At 43.7% G+C, this 18,656-nt stretch overlaps 1 protein-coding gene across 2 annotated transcripts in view; it reads left to right on the top strand.

The window, feature by feature from the left end:
* Positions 1–18,656, top strand: part of LOC139403093 (mannosyl-oligosaccharide 1,2-alpha-mannosidase IB) — a 105,523-nt gene that overhangs the window by 24,306 nt on the left and 62,561 nt on the right. For both annotated transcript variants that reach the window (XM_071146802.1, XM_071146811.1), the window contains exon 4: positions 4,111–4,366. In XM_071146802.1, coding sequence (XP_071002903.1) covers positions 4,111–4,366 — 256 coding nt within the window. The remainder of the gene's footprint in view (positions 1–4,110; positions 4,367–18,656) is intronic.

Raw genomic sequence — 18,656 nt, 5'->3', positions numbered from 1 at the left:
GAGTGACTTACCTCACGAATCTCCCATTTTGCTCATTATGCTTCTTTGTAAACAAACACACGTGGCTGGCTCAAACTGCTGTTTTGGGCAACTCTTACCGGTAAGCATCATAAGAAAAAAGCTAAATGCAAAATTAACATTCTGCTTTATCTGTTACCTATTGCAGAAGTTGACTGCAGGTATTTATTTAAAGTACTTGCTAATTTTCAAAGCCCAAAAAACGTAATTTACCAAAATGCTAACAAAATGTACTAAGGAATCCTTATAGACAACACTAAATTCTAACGAGCGTTGTGTACAGTTTCTGACCTAAATTATACAAGTAACTCATGCTACTCAGTTTGCTGCACGCACAAAATGAATATTAGCCAGCAAGGCTCTTGATTCAGGAGGGGATTCACTGCTGTTACCAAGCGAATGCTTGATTTTGGAAGAGGCTAAACATTTAGCCAACTAGCTACTAAATTAGCAAACCAAATGCACAACTGCACAGCATTTAGCCCATTTTAGACTTAACTTAATATTTCTAAGATATCTAGCTGACAAACATTTTAGTTGTGAATCCCATACTGGAATTAGGTCACCTGGCGCATGCTGCACGACAGTGAGTTACTCAAGGCTCCGGTCTCTTGTCGTTGTGTGCTTGTAAACCAACACCACATGACTAGGGTTGCAAATGGTCGTAAACTTTACGGTAAATTTCCGGATATTTTCCATGGGAAGTTAAGCCTGGGAATTTTCCATAAATTCATCAAAAAAACAGGGAACCTTTTTTTTTGTGGGCTACACAAGGCAATTCTAGGTCTTGTGGCATATTTTGGTTGAACTGTCCCCAATTCAATGGAATTGAATTGCATTCTTCCATCACATGTACAGCTGATTCTGAAAATCTTGCACTCTAATGAGATGCTATTGAGCCCAGACGACTACACTGTCTGAGCCAAGGACTACATGCTTTCTGGAAAGTTTTGATTACAATGCTGGGTGGGGTGAATGTTTTATGACGTACATTATTGTTTTGGAGATATAACGACGGAATTTATCGAACAAAAGGACCATTTATGATGTTTATGGGACATATTGGAGTGCCAACAGAAGATCTTCAAAGGTAAGGCATGAATTATATTGTTATTTCTGAGGTTTTTGTCACCCCTGGCGGGTTGAAATATGATTGTCATGGTATTTAGTGGGTTATAGAGCACAACTGGTCCTTGTTTGGAAACACACACCAAAGCACGCAACAGGCTGACCAATACAAGCGTTGAAGCCAACCCGGGCAAATTTGAGGCTTTTTTAGCCTGACAACGAGCCATCCTTAATTAACAAGGTTGGAAAGTGACGGAAGATGAGGCTGATGTTCAAGAGGTGGACATTAAGGAGGTCCAGGGAGAAGACATGGAAGCCTGAGAGGAAGACAACCAAAGCTTTAGTTTCTAGACTATCATTTTACAGATGTATGTTGAAAACATTTCTGGGAGATGCGATGGATCATTCAATATTTTCTTTCTTTTGTTGTTCAGTGAAATCATCCCATGTGAAGAGTCAACTCATTTAATTAAAGTTAAATTTGAAACAAATTTTTTCTATTGGAAGGATTTAATAATTTGCAATTATGTCTATTTATGATAAGGTAAAATGTTCATGTTTCTGTCTCCATATGATATGGTAAATATATCCAATGCAAAAAACATCTACATTTAAATTGTATTAATATTGGACATATTCCCGGTAATTCCGTTTTTTTTCCCCACGGAAACTTTCCTCTGAATATTCCCCAAAATGTGCAACCCTCCTGGGGACTAACAAACTACACAATAATGTGACAGATGAAATTAACTTAATGTTCTTTATATCCTAACGTATTTCTCAAGTTCACTGCAGGTATTTACTTCAATGTTGCTACAAATATTCAAAGGTATAAAAAAATTATAATTAAAAGAAAACTAGTTGACGGTATTGAAAAACCATCCTATGGCTTTTTCCAAATACCCCAGTGAACTATATACATCCGAAGCATAGTAGTAATTACATCGTGGTGCAGTCTTGACAATCTTTTCTCATAGACCGGCTGCAAGTGTTCTAGCATTACCATGGTTACACCCTGCTGCTTCCGTTTTGCCAGTCATTGTTTCCATGGTTAATATTATTTTCCGAGATATGGCCTTTTACCGTTGCTGATGATGGCTTTTGACACAGACAGACAGAGCACCAAATGTTCCTGTAACAATAGAATATGAGATGCCATTGGAAGAGGCTAATGAAAGCAGGAAGTGACTATGACGATGCACATGACTGCAGGCACTAATCAGGAAGGTGGATGCGATTTCTCTTGTCTGCTGAAGGGAACAGGAACGTTAGCCGAGGCAGGCTTGATTGCTGGGGCCTGGGCTCATGTCTTCGTCATCATAATTGAGTCAGATGTTGACTCCGCCCATTAGCCCCGGGGCTGTATAGTAATGCCGTATTATTGGTGTTTCATGTTGTCATCCTGGCCTTTCCGTCTCACTAGGAGCCGTTATAGTAAGGTGTGGGTTGAAAACACCATCTCATTACACGCTGCCGTGCCCCACACACACGTAAACCTTCATGACCGCTAAGCGCTTCAGTCAGTCTGAACATTATAACCCACTAAATACCATATTTGAATGCATGTTTGCGAGGGCATACTTATCGATGCGTATGACTCCAGCCCTCCGGTGGGTTAGAAATGCCAGTACAGTGTGTCTATCCGGACTGAGTCAGTTCTAAACACACACAAACCTCATCACTGTGTAAACCCATTTCCTATCAATTAGTATGGAGACCGACACGCACATCAACAAATGTTCTGAAGGTTAATGTAACTAGTGTGGGGCTGTTATTTTGGCCCTGGGGTGTGGATAGGCCCACATCAGGGAACCGTATGGTTATGAAATAAAACGGAGGATCACTGTCTATGCTAGGAGCCAGTCCACTTTGAATGAAGGGTAATTCATCTAAAATGCCTGTCTGTCTTGGTGAGTTAATGTCGCTTCATGTTCAATCCCATGTCTGCATTAGCCGTGCAACATTTACGGGGATACAGCCTCTGCAGAAGTCAGGGCATTCATGCTTTTTGCGCTTTGTAGAGCTGTTGTGAAGGAAGATGTCAAGGAAATGAGTGTGTTTATACAGGACCTCCCGCACCCACCTACCGTCAACCAATCATGTCAATGCGGAGCTATACGGAGCCCTCTGCATTGTTAAAACATTTGGGGGGCGCATGGTGATGCGGTAAGGAGCTCAATTTGATCTCTGCATGCCTCTGGAGGCTCCACCATTGCATCATATCCTCCATATGGAGCCTCAGACCACTTTTTTGGATCAAGCATAAATAGGCTTTTAATGTTTTAATGACAGCGATGAAATGTCTCCTGTCTGCTACAGTAAGTGATCTGATCTCTGACCCCCCCCCCCCCGTTGTGCAGCTCTCTATTCTCTGCCGGCCTGGGGGCTCATCATAGGTGAAGTGAGCCGTGATGGCGGATCTCATCAGAGCACGTCTCCGTATCCACCTGACCCCTTTTTTTGGCTGTGTTTCATCTCGCTCTCTCCTCTCAATTTCATGCTTTCTTTTATCGCTGTACTGCTAGAGATGTTGGCTCTCTGTCTTTCTGTGCCTACAGCTCAGGCTGTACTGTGTGTTTTGTCTGTGTGGCAGTTGCTCTTATGCACTTTGACTCACGGCTGGCTTTTATATGTCCTGTTCTCTCCCTCTCTCTTACACACGCAAGTCCCCTGCTCTGTCAGGGTTTAGCCCTCCAGTTCACAGCCTGCATCTCCAGGGCCCTTACAGCTGAGAACTGGTAGAGGTGTTTTATAATTTCTAACATATCTAGTATATTATAGAACCGCAAGAGAAAAGGGATTAAGAGGACTGTTTTTTTTTGTCAAGGCTTTTGATTCCTTTGTATTTATTTTTCCACAGTAGGCTGAATATGGCCTTAGGGAATAAGCCTTGACATGTGGCCCAGATCTTTACTTTGTTATACAATGTTAAACCTATATGTAATATTTCAAGCTGTTTGGTTTGATGTCATTTACTTCCTGGTTGTGTTGTAACCTGTGAGCTGACTTCCTGTTTCTCTTTAGGGAGGAGGAGGAGAGCTTGCGGGATAAGATCCGAGCGGACCACGAGCGGGCGTTGCAGGAAGCCAAGGAGAAGCTGAGGAAGTCCCGGGACGAGCTGCGGGCTGAGATCCAGACTGAGAAGAGCAAGGTGCTGGAGGACCTGAAGAAGGAGGGGCCCAAGCCGTTACCACCGGTCCCCATGCCCAAGGTGGTGGGGGTCAACGATGGAGACCCCGGGGAGCCTGACATCAAGGAGAAACGAGACAAGATCAGAGAGGTGAGAGCGAGAAGGGTCTTGGGGTGGTAACTAAGAGTCTCTGCGACGTCGTTGTCTTTTACCTGCCCCTATTTTTCAGCGATCTGATCGTTTAGTTGCTATTTCTGAGGTGCTAAGTGGAGACAGTCAGAGCCAACCTGAGACCGCTTTCCTTTCCCCCATCCATCCATTCTCCGAGATAATTACCTTGTTTAATCCCTTTCTGAACACTTACTGCGGCACAGGGCCAGCCCATTCACTCTAAACCTGCCTTTGTCTTCCAACCTGCCTTTTGTTCCCACATAATTATCATTCAAAGTATGCTGCCATAAACTCCCAAATGAGGAGCGCTAATAGCTATACGGTGGCCACCCGATTGCTTTGTGACTGTGAGCACAAGTCATATCTCTATAGAACACGGGCCGACTGTCATCAACGATAATGTTTTAATCACGAGGATGGCTATTTGTGTCGCACTGTTGCAAAATGTTGTATTTTTTTACTTGCATGTTTTGCAGTCACGACTTGTTTAACTTGTTTAATAGAATGAAAATGAGGCACACCATCTGTCCAACCAATAACATCACTGTATACTGTACGTCCCTGCTCTGTGTTTACTTGGTAATGTAGCGAGCCACTAGCCAGGTCAGTGCCCTGTGATCACCAACAACCTATAGGGAGGACTTCAGAGACCTGGCCGTGTGGTGCCATGACAACAACTTCATTGTGAGCAAGACAAGGTAGCTGATTGTGGACTACAGGAAAAGGCGGGCCGAACAGGCCCCCATTAACATCGACTGGGCTGTAGTGGAGTGGGTTGAGAGTTTCATGTTCCTTGGTGTACACATCACCAATGAACTAACATGGTCCAAACACACCAAGACAGTCGTGAAGAGGGCACAACAACTCCTTTTCCCCCTCAGGAGACTGAAAAGATTTGGCATGGGTCCCCAGATCCTCAAAATGTTCTACAGCTGCACCATCGAGAGCATCCTTACTCATTCCATCACCGCCTGGTATGGCAACTGCTCGGCATCTGATCGTAAGGCGCTACAGAGGGTAGTGCAAACGGCCCAGTACATCACTGGGGCCAAGCTTCCTGACATCCAGGACCTATATAATAGGCAGTGTCAGAGGAAAGCCCATAAAATTGTCAGACTCCAGTCACCCAAGTCATAGTCTGTTTTCTCTTCTACCGTACGGCAAACGGTACAGGAATGCCAAGTCTAGGACCAAAAGGCTCCTCAACAGCTTCTTACCCCCAAGCTGAACAATGAATAAAATGTCCACTGGATTATTTATTTTGTGTACAAGTTATCTTGATTAACCTGTACCCCCGCACATTGACCCTGTATATAGCCTCGTTATTGTTATCTTATTCTGTTACTTTTTATCATTTTTTACTTATTTTATTGGGTAAATATTTTAACTCTTCTTGAACTGCACTGTTGGTTAAGGGTTTGTAAGTAACAGTTAGGTCTACACCTGTTGTATTTGGCGCATGTGACAGTTTGATGTAGATTTTTGATCTGTGGAGACACAGATCACTTATGGGTTCATGTAGCTACTCCTCAAAGTAGGGTGGCGATCATGCTGTCATGTCACTGGGGTACTGCAAAATTCTGGTAACGTTCCCAAAATTCCCTGGTTTTCCAGAAATTCTATTTGAATGATTCCTCGATTTCCTGCTTATTCCTCGTAATTCCAGAGATCTTCCAACCAGGATTTCTGCAGAACTGTCAACAGATTATTTTTTTCAACCCTATGTCACTCAGCCTGTCCCTAGATATCCAACCCTCTTCAAAGTTCAGTTTCCCACCATATACCAAATCGCCACCACCATATTCATATTTCCTATAGGGACCAGAGCTGACATGCTAGCCCTCCATTAGCTTGAAAAGAGCGCACTATTCCCCTCCACTTTGGTTATGAAAGGGCTGGTCATGCAGCCGTTATGCTTTTGTCATGAGGACGATGGAGGAGTCCTTTTGAGGGGAGGAAAAATACAGTATTTTTGGGGGAGGGGGGGGGGGGTTGTTATTTGATAGAGGAAAATAGTGTTCTTTGGTTGGTTAGGATTATAGCATTGTGGTGTTTTTAGAAAAAATAGGAAAAGACGTGTTGTACTGCATTTATTAGAATTTGTTTGCGTGAATGATTTTGTTACCTAAATTTCTTGACCATAAATTAAGAAAATGATCATAGTTGAGTGAGTGGCTATAATTTCTGCTTGTGTGTTTTAGAGCTCGACCGATTATGGGATTTTTGTGGAACTATTCACCGATAACTGATATCTGCTGATGATAATTATAATAATAGCTGGAATATAAAATAAAACAATTATCTTCTGTATGGATTGTGCTTAAAACAGCCCTACAAAAATACTCAAAGCAGATTTCTTAAATTTAAGAAACATTTAATGGATTTGGAAGCTGAGCATTTTTGATAATTGGTTAACTTATTTTTGACAATTGAGGACATTGCTGTTTTCTTATGGTCATTTTGTTTATCCCAAAAGTAGATCACACCTGTACAGTTGTGAATGAAACATGATTTATGTAAGTGGATAATTAAATGATAACTGTAGGCAAAAACAACATTCAGATTGCGGAATAATTCAAAATTATTAGGCAAGCTTTGAATTTGTGAACTAAAAGGTTAGGAGCACCACATAAAAATGTAGGAGCACCAGAAAGACTAGATTTTCGAATGGAAAAACTTACTCTAGCGAAAGGACGATAAACTGCACTGATTCCAGCAAAAATAAATTCCTAGACTGAAGACTGAGCTTACTTGTTGCTAGCCAGCTAGACAACAACGACAGGACACATTTTCAATGTATTAATATTTAGCTACGTTTTCGTTGTTTGCAGGGCTGTAGCCACTGAAATATGGCAGTTGTCACTTGAAAGGAAAAACATATCACAAAATTTGCTGTTCTGCCTCTAGTGCCAAGTGTTGCCTCAGTGAACGGTCCTTGCTATGTGGGATCCTTAATGTCCCTACACCATTGAAGTAAGCATTTTAAAATGGTTATGTTAAGGTTCGGCTTAGGTAAGGGTTATGGTTAGGGTAGGGGTTAAGTTTAGGATTTAGGGAGGTGTCCTAAGGATTCCAGATGGCACTAATCCTCAAGTACTCTCATACAGCTAGTTTGCCGAGCACTTGTCATGGAAATGGGGTGGCGTAAAGTGACAACCCATACATCAAAACGTAGCTGCGATGTGCTAGTTTTGAACCTGCTGTTATTTTTGTCTCTGAAAACATATGAGTAACTGGAGGAGTAACCTTCGCAAACAGCAAATATAACACCACATTTTGCAGGCTTCACTAAAGGGCTGTAATGTTAATGTTACCACAGAGTTGAAAGTGCTTAACAACACCCTACCATGGCACTTCATGTAACAGGACATGGACAGTTCACATTTTATTGAGCTGTCAAGCTTCTATATACTCAGCACTCGTAGAAACAGCACCGTAGTAACAGTTCACAGTAGTTAACTCTCCTCTCTGACTAGTGTAACTGCATTGGGTGATCGTGTCCAGTCTTGCTGTAGCATGCCAAGGCAAATAGGCTAGGGCCATGTAAAGAGCGCCCTCTTCAGCACAAATATTATCTGTCCTTTTCAGTGGATTAAACGGTGATACAGATAATTCCTGTAAACGGCTAATATCGGCCGAGCATATCGGTCAGCCAATAAATTGGTCGGGCTCTAGTGTTATTCCCCATGGAGCTGGGTACTGTGACTGTAAAGCCCAGATAAATCAATAGCTAAAGTAGGCCTTTAAAAAAGGGGGGATCTAAATGCTGCCTGTACAGAGATGTATGGGCCCATAAAGATAGCACTTAGATGGAGATGTGGAATCTGCGTAGACCTGTTTCCTGAAGCATTCTGCCCTGTTCTGAAAGAACTCCCTGGGTTTACCATCGTGCTGTGTTTGGTCAGGACGTGTCACTTTATTCATTTGTTCGTTTTGAGACCCGTTACTAAGCACTTCCCCGAAACAAACATTGTGGGTGCTGCTTGTTATTTCTCAAAGTTTGTGTGAAAGCGAAACTAATCGATGTTTTTGCGTTTCATGAGGATTGAGCTCAGTCGGAACTTGTGGCTAGCATGAGTCCGTTTGACAGCGGTGAGTGATGGCGTGTGGGAATAACAGTGGCTGACAGCATATCATCTGTTGCTGATCTTCAAGAGAACTGCACAAAAAAGATCAGGTAAACCGCGAAGCACACAGGCATCTCCCACTCACGCAGCTGCCAAACTGAGCAGAGACAGCTGCTAAGTGGAGAGCGCACTGAACCGAGAGCGCAGTTGCACTTGGCCAAATCAATTCCAGTAATGAAATAATTACACGTTGCGACCCACCATTAACAGGTTGCGACACACACTTTAAGAAAGGCTGCTGTAGACCATCCAAATAACGTGTTACCCAACGTTCCTATAGATTGTTGAGAGCCATTATTTTGTTAACACTAATACAGTATATGCATTATGTTGATTCCTGCTATGAAAGTATCTGCCTGTTTCGCTGCTGGCTCTCACTCCCTCTAACCGCTGTGTGCATAGAGGAGGGAGAGATGCATTCTGAAAAGCACAAGCATATGACCGTTCTATTTGTCACCTCTTAATATTGAGTTCATGGCACCAATTGTGTAGTATGGTTTTGATGCACCTGTGGAGCATGCCTTTTGCAGTGAATAGGCCTACATAAAGTATGGGTAACATTGATGGGGGTAGGGGCCACAAAAAAGTGTAACTTATCATGAGGGGCCACAGTGGCTCGTGGGGTCTGCGTATCCACATCCATAATCACACATGCAGTCAGAGCTGGCCATAGCCAATTGGGGGCCCTAAATTAAATTGAGAAAAATGTTTGTGCAGTTTTATATGATCTCTGATGAACAATGGGGACGATTATTTGACCATGACTACTACAAGTTTAGTCTAGCAGCCAGCTATCTTAACAATCTATAAAATGTAAGCTTACATGGATGGGCTAATTAAGTGACACTGACTGACCTAACAAGAGAAACTGCTGATGTACAACCACATTTCAAAATTGCACCTTGTGTATTTTACTATTCTAACTCAAAAATAAGTTGGGGGGGGGGGGGCAGGGTTTGATCCGAAGGCCTACAAAAGGGTCCAGGCCACTAGTTGCCTATCCCTCGTCTACATAAAGTAGCCTAGGCCTAGCGCTGAAATATTTTTGTAGGACATCTGCCATGTAGGCTAGTTAGCAGTCTAGTTAAGTGTTTTGCGTTTCCAGGTGGTGAATAATATAGGCCAATATGCACAAAGATTCTCTGAAGAGCCAAAAAGAAGTCTGATTAATTCTAGATCCTATTTTGACATGTTGCACATCCAAATATCTTATGCATTTCCTGGAAATGTTATTTGAAATAGCTTAGACCAACTTTTTAAATCATAGGCTACCATCTCAGTTGTCTTGCTTGGCACTTTTTTTTTGTCTAGAGCATTGCCGCTAATGGGAAGTAACTGTCAATTAAAAAAAAATGTTTGTCTTTGTATTTATCTAGAAAAATAGTTACATTTAATGCGTTCTGACTTTTTGCGTGTGTCCATGAATATCACACGTCTCTTCTAGGGCATCGTAAAGCTCTCTGAAGCCTCCTTCCAGCATGGCCATCTGCCATACACTCATTCTAACACTGTGTAACGACACTTATTTCTCATAGGGTTTACATCCAAAGCTATAGTCTAGTTCAACTGATATGTATCTGTTTTTAAGGATGAACCTTCCTCTTCACCATTTTATACTATTTGTGAAACTGCGAAATAAGTATCTAGAGAGTAAATGAGAAAATAAGATCCATTGGCCACAGCACTATGCTATAGGCCCCTTTCCACATCTAACACGACTCATCTCAGAGAGCCAATCTAGGTTTCTGCTCTGTGTGATACACACTGTCTGTCGTAAGCTATGCCCATCCAATACAGCCCTATATCCCCGGAAGTGAAACACTACCCGGTGACCAGAATCCATGATTCATGAGAATTTAGACCTCTATATATTATGTATAGATGTCGTGGATCTATATTTCAACAGTATCCTCTCTGCTAGAATACACCTCTGTATGTGTATGAGTTGGTAAGTAGGGCTGGCCGTATAATCATGTAACTGACAGTTATAGATGACTACCATCATGAAAACTTATTTACATTTTTTTTAAATATTTTTTTTAAATAACCTCAATACATTGATGGGGGGGGGGGTGACGAACAGCTGAATAAAGGTGGGCCGGCCAGGCATTCTTGCTTTTGAGTCCGATTCTCCTGTAACAGACTGTTCCTTGTTTGTTTTTTCCCGAATTCAAGCAGTTATTACGGTGGCAGTGGTCGCTTGACCGTCACTGCCCTATCGGTAAGTGTGGATGTGTTTGGCAACATGATTCCATGACTTTTTTGCTGTCGTTTAGCACTTCTCTTAAATGGAAAGATGGTGAAAAGGAATGTGGTGAAAAGACATGTCTGTATTCCAGGCAAACCACAGCAGCTAAATGCTAAGTATAGGCCTAACGAGTAGCATGGTGATGGGCCGATGAGTGTGACGGAGAAACTTGAAGAGGACAAGACAGACCCACAATGCCACTCGCCTCAGGACTGTTGCCACAGTAGCTCATATCAGTGTTGTCTCTGGTGTTTGAACTATGCACTGATATGACATTTATGGCCGATACCGATAATTTCCTTGCAAAAAAACAACCCGATACCGATATTTAACATTTTAGCGGCCTTTTTAAGCATTCTAGTACAGTTAAATAGTTGAAACACACACACACTGCCAAAAGTTATTTTGTTGGTGTTTACGTATGTCCCCATTACCAGTAAAACATTTCTTTCACTTACTTGTTGTGCTATTTCGTTCATTTGATCAACCAGGATTTCATGTGCACTCAGTGTGCACGGTCACTGTGTCCGTTTCCATCTTGTCCAGCTGTGCCTGTAACATTTCACGTAAACCCTGTTTCTTGTTTGCATTGAAGTACCTTGCATCGAGCATGGTGGTGACACAGTATCAAATCAAATGTATTTATATAGCCCTTCGTACATTAGCTGATATCTCAAAGTGCTTGACAGAAACCCAGCCTAAAACCCCAAACAGCAAGCAATGCAGGTGTTGAAGCACGTTGGCTAGGAAAAACTCCCTAGAAAGGCCAAAACCTAGGAAGAAACCTAGAGAGGAACCAGGCTATGAGGGGTGGCCAGTCCTCTTCTGGCTGTGCCGGGTGGAGATCATAACAGAACATGGCCAAGGTGTTCAAATGTTCATAAATGACCAGCATGGTCAAATAATAGGTCTGGGACAGGTAGCACGTCCGGTGAACAGGTCAGGATTCCATAGCCGCAGGCAGAGCAGTTGAAACTGGAGCAGCAGCACGGCCAGGTGGACTGGGGACAGCAAGGAGTCATCATGCCAGGTAGTCCTGAGGCATGGTCCTACGGCTCAGGTCCTCTGAGAAAGAAAGAGAGAATTAGAGAGAGCATACTTAAATTCACCGGATAAGACAGGAGAAGTACTCCAGATATAACAGACTGACCCTAGCCCCCTGACACAAACTACTGCAGCATAAATACTGGAGGCTGAGACAGGAGGGGTCAGGAGACACTGTGGCCCCATCCGATGATATCCCCGGACATGGCCAAACAGGCAGGATATAACCCCACCCACTTTGCCAAAGCACAGCCCCCACACCACTAGAGGGATATCTTCAACCACCAACTTACCAGAGACAAGGCCGAGTATAGCCCACAAAGATCTCTGCCACTGCACAACCCAAGGGGTGCGCCAACCCAGACAGGAAGATCACATCAGTGACTCAACCCACTCAAGTGACGCACCCCTCCTAGGGACGGCATGAAAGAGCACCAGTAAGCCAGTGACTCTGTCATAGGCCCCTGTAATAGGGTTAGAGGCAGAGAATCCCAGTGGAAAGAGGGGAACCGGCCAGGCAGAGACGGCAAGGGCGGTTCGTTGCTACAGAGCCTTTCCATTCACCTTCACACTCCTGGGCCAGACTACACTCAATCATATGACCCACTGAAGAGATGAGTCTTTAGTAAAGAGGCTCAGAGAGAATACCACCAAATCGCTTGTTCACAGCCTCTAGTCAAGTACTTTTCCAAGTTAACCCGACGTTCTGTGTCGACATTTTTGTTGAGCAGGACTTTCAATGTCATGACAGGGTATCACGTCTGCTGCAGACGCAGTTGAGTTTATTTCTCAAGTCAGTTGTTCGAATGGAGCTAGGAGTGTTCATGTTTCAAACATGTTCTCAATGCCACTGAAATGGCGGCAGCGGTATGAGAAGAACCAGCACCTTCTTGAGCATGCAATACGGCTTTCCTCAGTAGGAAATCCTTGTGGACCCACTGTGCTGTCAGGCTCCTAATGGTCATGGGGCTGACATCGCTGGTCCAAATGTCAGTCGGGAAGCAGTAATAGCAGTGATGCATCATGGATGTGAGATTTTCATCAATACTGTGTAACTCCGGTAAGGCAGCAGCTGAAAAATGGCGCCTAATTGGTAGTGGTGCTCGACCAGTCGGCGAAAGCCAACATCATCACTGCACCTGTACATAGATGGGCTGTTTACAGATGGGCTATCTACCTACCTCATCCCCATACTGGTATTTATTTATTTATTTTGATCCTTTGCACCCCAGTATCTCTACCTGCACATTGGCAGAAGATTAATCTACTATTCCAGTGTTTAATTGCTATATTGTAATTACTTCGCCACCATGGCCTGTTTATTTCCTTAACTTACCTCATTTGCACTCACTGTATATAGACTTTTTGTTGTCTTTTGTTCTACTGTATTATTGACTATGTTTTGTTTATTCCATGTAACTCTGTTGTTGTATGTGTCGAATTGCTACGCTTTATCTTGGCCAGGTCGCAGTTGCAAATGAGAACTTGTTCTCAACTAGTCTACCTGGTTAAATAAAGGTGACATAAAAAAATCATCCACGACAGAGAATGGTTGATTGTCAAGGGCAATGAATTCCATTATCTTGGCTTGCCTTTGCATTGTCCCACTGAAATGTTCTGACTCTTTCAAATGACTGCTCGACTTGATGACTGCTCGAGCCGCTATATTTTTCATGGCGTCATTACGTCATCTACCTACGTTATATAGGTATTCACGTCAGCTCTGACATTGGTTTTGCGCATCGGCATCAAACTAGACATCGGGCCGATGCCAATGTTGGCATTTTTAGATAATATCTCAAAAATATCTAAAAATTGAAAATAATTTATCCTTCATGGATTAGCGTGAGAGCAAGAAGTGGGGTAGAAAGGGAGAGGTTGTCACACCCTGGCCTTAGTATTCTGTGTTTTCTTTATTATTTTGGGTAGGCCAGGGTGTGACATGGGTGATTATGTGTTTGTCTTGTCTAGGGGTTTTGTCGAATGATGGTTGTGTTCAGTGTAGTATTCTAGGTAAGTCTATGGTTGCCTAGAGTGGTTCTCAATCAGAGGCAGGTGTTTATCGTTGTCTCTGATTCGGAACCATATTTAGGCAGCCATATTCTTTGGGTATTTCGTGGGTGATTGTTTCCTGTCTCTGTGTTTTGCACCAGTTAGGACTGTTTCGGTTTTTCCACGTTTTCTTATTTTGTATATGTATATTGTTCACGTTATCATCTTTATTAAAGATGTTCAACCATAACCACGCTGCATTTTGGTCCGCCTCTCCTTCGACGGAAGAATCCCGTAACAGAGGTTTTGTCTTGGTTTCACTTGGTTTCACATGTTTACTGGTTCACTTCTGCTGCCCCATAAAATGTAATGTTCTCCCCATTGTATAGTATTTCTACTTCCCTGACCCGGGCAATCTCGTCATTACGATGTAAAATTCCATTTTAGTATCCTTCCAACTCAATCAGCTGTACTTGGAAATGGATTGTAATGTCCATTTCTCTGTGTATGCATGCCTTTTGAAACTCTCAATGACAGGAGAACTCTCCAGTTCTGTGATTTGAACTATAGGCTTGTCAGGGAGTGTCTGTAAACAGACAGCCTGTAAATCCGTGGTCCTCACCCTTCCGTTAGAGACCGATTTAGCAGGGAGGGGGAGTGGAGTGTCTTTGTTCACTGTTAGCACGGCTCTCTGGGATCAATAGAGGTTGGGGGGGGGGGGTTGGCCTGGGATACTGGGAGCCCTGGGGGGAGAGGACTGGGGAGCACAGGGACCAGTTCAGTGGTGGCTGAGCATATGCCCAGTATAGGGAGTGAGAAAGAGGGGGCATAGTGGTGCACACGGAAGTACTCAAGGTCAGAGAGACTGGGAGAGAAAGAGGCAGAATACCAGTTAATATTATCCATCCCAAAGAACAGTCACAGCAAGGTCAGGAGAATGTGCCAGAGGGAATGGGCCAAGTGAGTTTTCATTTGAAGGCAAACGCTTCTCAACAAAGTGGTGACTCTCTAATATTGTACCACTACCCAAACTTGTTCACCTGACTGCCATGTTTACTGGCTGTGATTGCTATTCTGACAGGGGTGTAATTCCTGAACCCACCTCTTGTTGTGCTTCCACATGAATTAATTGTGACTGGGTCTGAATCCACGATGAGTGTTCTAGGTGGCTAGATAGGTGTGAGAGCACCATATGTTACAATGGAGCAGCAGCTGTATTATCCTCTTTATTTGTTAGGACCCGACGCTAAGAGCTGTTTAAGGGGCCTATCTGAGCTACTTTTTAAAATCAATGAATGTATTTACAGTGGAGCGCAGATCTGTCACATTTTCACTGCCATTGTGTATCTTGTGAAGGGCCGTCCTTTAGAGCAGATAGGATCCGTTCGAGGGGGGAGGATGGAGGTTTTTAAATCAATCAGGGTGACTCGAGGTTATCCAGGGCAGTACATTCATAACTCCAAACCTCCAAAGCAGCTCCCCTCGCCTCTCAAGCTAAGTTGATTTAAACAATGGCAGCAGCCTAGAAGAAATGGTCCTGCTCCCTCAGCAGCACTGTGACTCCCATGGATTTATGAATATTTGGCAGCAGGTGTGACTTACAGGGCATGGTGCGGTGGTGGGGGGTAGCTTCTGCTGTGTGAATCACCTGGTGGTGATGGTTGAGGGCAGGCTGTGTCCTGACAGACCCGGGCAGGATGCGGGACATAGGTGCCTGGTGGGCCAGAGTTTGGCTGTCATTGTGAAGGTCAGAGCAGAGCTCCTAGTGGGCAATGTTTCCCAGAACGGGAGACAGGAAGGCAGAGAGAGCACTGGCCAGCCGCACTGCGGACCTCTCAGTTTATAGGCTGTCCACCCACGTCCCTGTCCTCCCCCCCTGGCCTGAGTTATGCAGGAACAGGAAATAGTCCAGTAAACAACCGCTTCTGGTTTAACCTGTGGGTGGGGGTGCAACTCAGATTGTTAGACATCATTCAACTGGATTAAGGTAGGTCCTGTTCTGTCACACTGAGTCATACCCCCATCACCCTATCTATACCTGCTCTTGTCTTTTTCTGTTTCCGTCTGTCTTGCTCTTGCAATCCCCCCTCTTTCTATCCCTCTATCTTTATTTTTTTATTTTACCTGTTATTTAACTAGGCAAGTCAGTTAAGAACAAATTCTTACTTTCAATGACGGCCTAGGAACAGTGGGTTGTTCAGGGGCAGAACGATAGATTTGTACCTTGTCAGCTCGGGAGTTTGAACTTGCAACCTTCCGGTTACTAGTCCAACACTCTAACCACTAGGCTACTCTGCCGCCTCACTGCTTGAATACTTTTTCTGTAGTGCTCTTTTTGCATGCTTCTCTCTTTCGTTCTCCCTCATCTCTCCCTTCCCTCTTTCTGTGCTTTGCGCCAGTCCTGGCCTTGCTTCTCCAAGAAGTGGTTCAAGAGAAGTGATTTACTCTAAAAGGATGTCACCCTCAAGGTTCTCTGCAATGTTGCGCTGTGGAAAAGTGATCAGCCGGGGAAATAATGTCTTCATGCAACGCGCCCAAGACCTCAGCCCACAACAGGTAAAACATCAGATATTTAGAACAAAAATCATATCACCAGAGCTCGCCGACTTGAAATGACAAGGTGACGTGTCCTTTAAGGCACAGATGATGAAATCCACCTTTCCTTCCACATCAGTGTGTACATATATCAGAACTGGTTATGAATCTGTCAGACATTCCCAGAAATCTTAATACACTTCTCAGTGATAATGGATGGACAGAGAGGGTGGAGTCCGTTCCAAGCCAAGGTCGAAGGTGGCGTGATTAATACGTCTTCCATGGTCCACACCATGATAGATAGTGGGTAGAAATTACTATGTAATTATCCTGGTGTGGATATTAACATAACATAAGCAATGTCAGCGCAAGACAAAAACCGCATAGCCTCTGCTAGACAGACCAAGATAATGATGGTTATTAAATGGATGCTTTTATCCATTGTGACTTAGTTAACACAGGCTATATCCAGTATACACTGAGTGTACCAAACATTTTGGATCACCTTCCTAATATTGAATTGCACCCCGTTTTGCCCTCAGAACAGCCTCAATTTGGTATGCTGGCCCATGTTGACACAATACTTCCCACAGTTTTGTCAAGTTGGCTGGATGTACTTTGGGTGGTAGGACATTCTTGATACACACAGGAAACTGTTGAGTGAAAACCCCAGCAGCGTTGCAGTTCTTGACACTCTCAAACCTGTGCGTGTGGCACCTACTACCATACCCTGTTCAAAGGCACTTAAATCCTTTGTCTTGCCCATTCACCCTCTGAATGGCACACATACACAATCCATGTCTCAAGGCTAAAAATCTTTCTTTAACCCGTCTCCTCCCCTTCATCTACACTGATTGAAGTGAATTTAACAAGTGACATCAATAAGGGATCATAGCTTTCACCTGGTCAGGCAATGTCATGGAAAGGGCAAGTGTTCCTAATGTTTTGTACACTTAGTGTATGTGTCCCTCGTGTGAATCGAGCCCACAAACTTGGTGTTGCAAGTTGCCATTTTTAAAACCAACATAGCCAGAACCACAAGGTTGGCTGTGAGTTTCTTACACAGTTTGTGTGCTTGTCTTCATAATCTCTGTGGCGCGTGGGTTTCAGTTAACAGACACTGAGCACCCCACCGCAAGCTGTCATTTCCCTATGCTCCCTCCACCAAGCCCAGAGTTAGGCAGGCAGGCTGCTAACCGACAAGCAGAACGCCTCCAACAGTCACTGGGAATAAAAGCCAAGAGTAGAGAAGTCCAATGGAGCACAAAATGAACATCAGGAGGATAAGGCAGGCACTGACAGAGGGAGACTGAGGGATCTCAATGTGGTCTATTTAACTACTAGACTGTTGGAGGGTGGCCCTACCCAGGATAGCTTTTATAGTGTGATGGTAGGAGAGATATGGGATGGGGCTAGATAGAAGTTGAACGTTTGAAAGAATTCTAATGTAAAAGGGTAGAACACATAAGTTGTATTTTTTTCTTCTTCTATGCCACACGTGAGGATGCCAGCGCGATTGATGCCACTTCTCACACCAACCGTTTTGTTTTTTGTTTATTAGACGCTTGTTTTATTAGCAGTTTTTCTAAGTTGAAATTGCCATCAAACTGAAAGACTTAATGTGTTGAAATATATACATGTACGATTCCATTGCTGATCACCTGCTAATCTCCTATCTGGCGTTCTCTCCACCTCACTCCACTGTCTACCTGGATCCATCTCTGATGCCTAATTCCCAGGCTGAGCTCTGCTGGGACCGCAATAAATCAACTTGGCGTTGGACCTGGACACTACAGCTATCGAGCTAGCTCTTGACCCGCTCCTCTACAGCCAGTCAGACTCCTTGCAGTCCCAAAGACACGCCTAAAAACAATGGGTTCCCAAGCATTCTGCTGTCTCGGCTCCCGGCTCTGGAACAAGCGCCCTCCCCACCACTGCATGCCCCAGACCACTAGAAATGTTGTTACTTAGAGTATAAATATCAAGTGTCTCACATTGTGTACTTTGAGAGAAAATCACGTCTCTTAATGCAACAATGTCCCTGCCCCATTAGTGCTAGTCTGCCATGAGGAACCACTGAGTCCAGGCTGCATCACCACTTATGCTGGACAGAAGTGAACACACTAGAATAATGCCACATGGCATGTAGACATTTTTAATTTGCTCATTACTGTTCCCAAAACAATGTGAAGTACAGGCTAGAACACTACAATGCAAGAAGATACCGGTGGAGGCTAACCTTCCTTGCTAGCGTACAGCAGAAGTCAACATCAATTCACTACCCTAGTACCTTGTTTGTGATAATATGCAAACCATAAATCAA

Source organism: Oncorhynchus clarkii, chromosome 3, assembly GCF_045791955.1.
Source record: "Oncorhynchus clarkii lewisi isolate Uvic-CL-2024 chromosome 3, UVic_Ocla_1.0, whole genome shotgun sequence".
Taxonomy (NCBI): domain Eukaryota; kingdom Metazoa; phylum Chordata; class Actinopteri; order Salmoniformes; family Salmonidae; genus Oncorhynchus; species Oncorhynchus clarkii.
The sequence above is the reverse complement of the archived record's forward strand: the minus strand, read 5'-3'. Positions and strand labels throughout refer to the sequence as shown.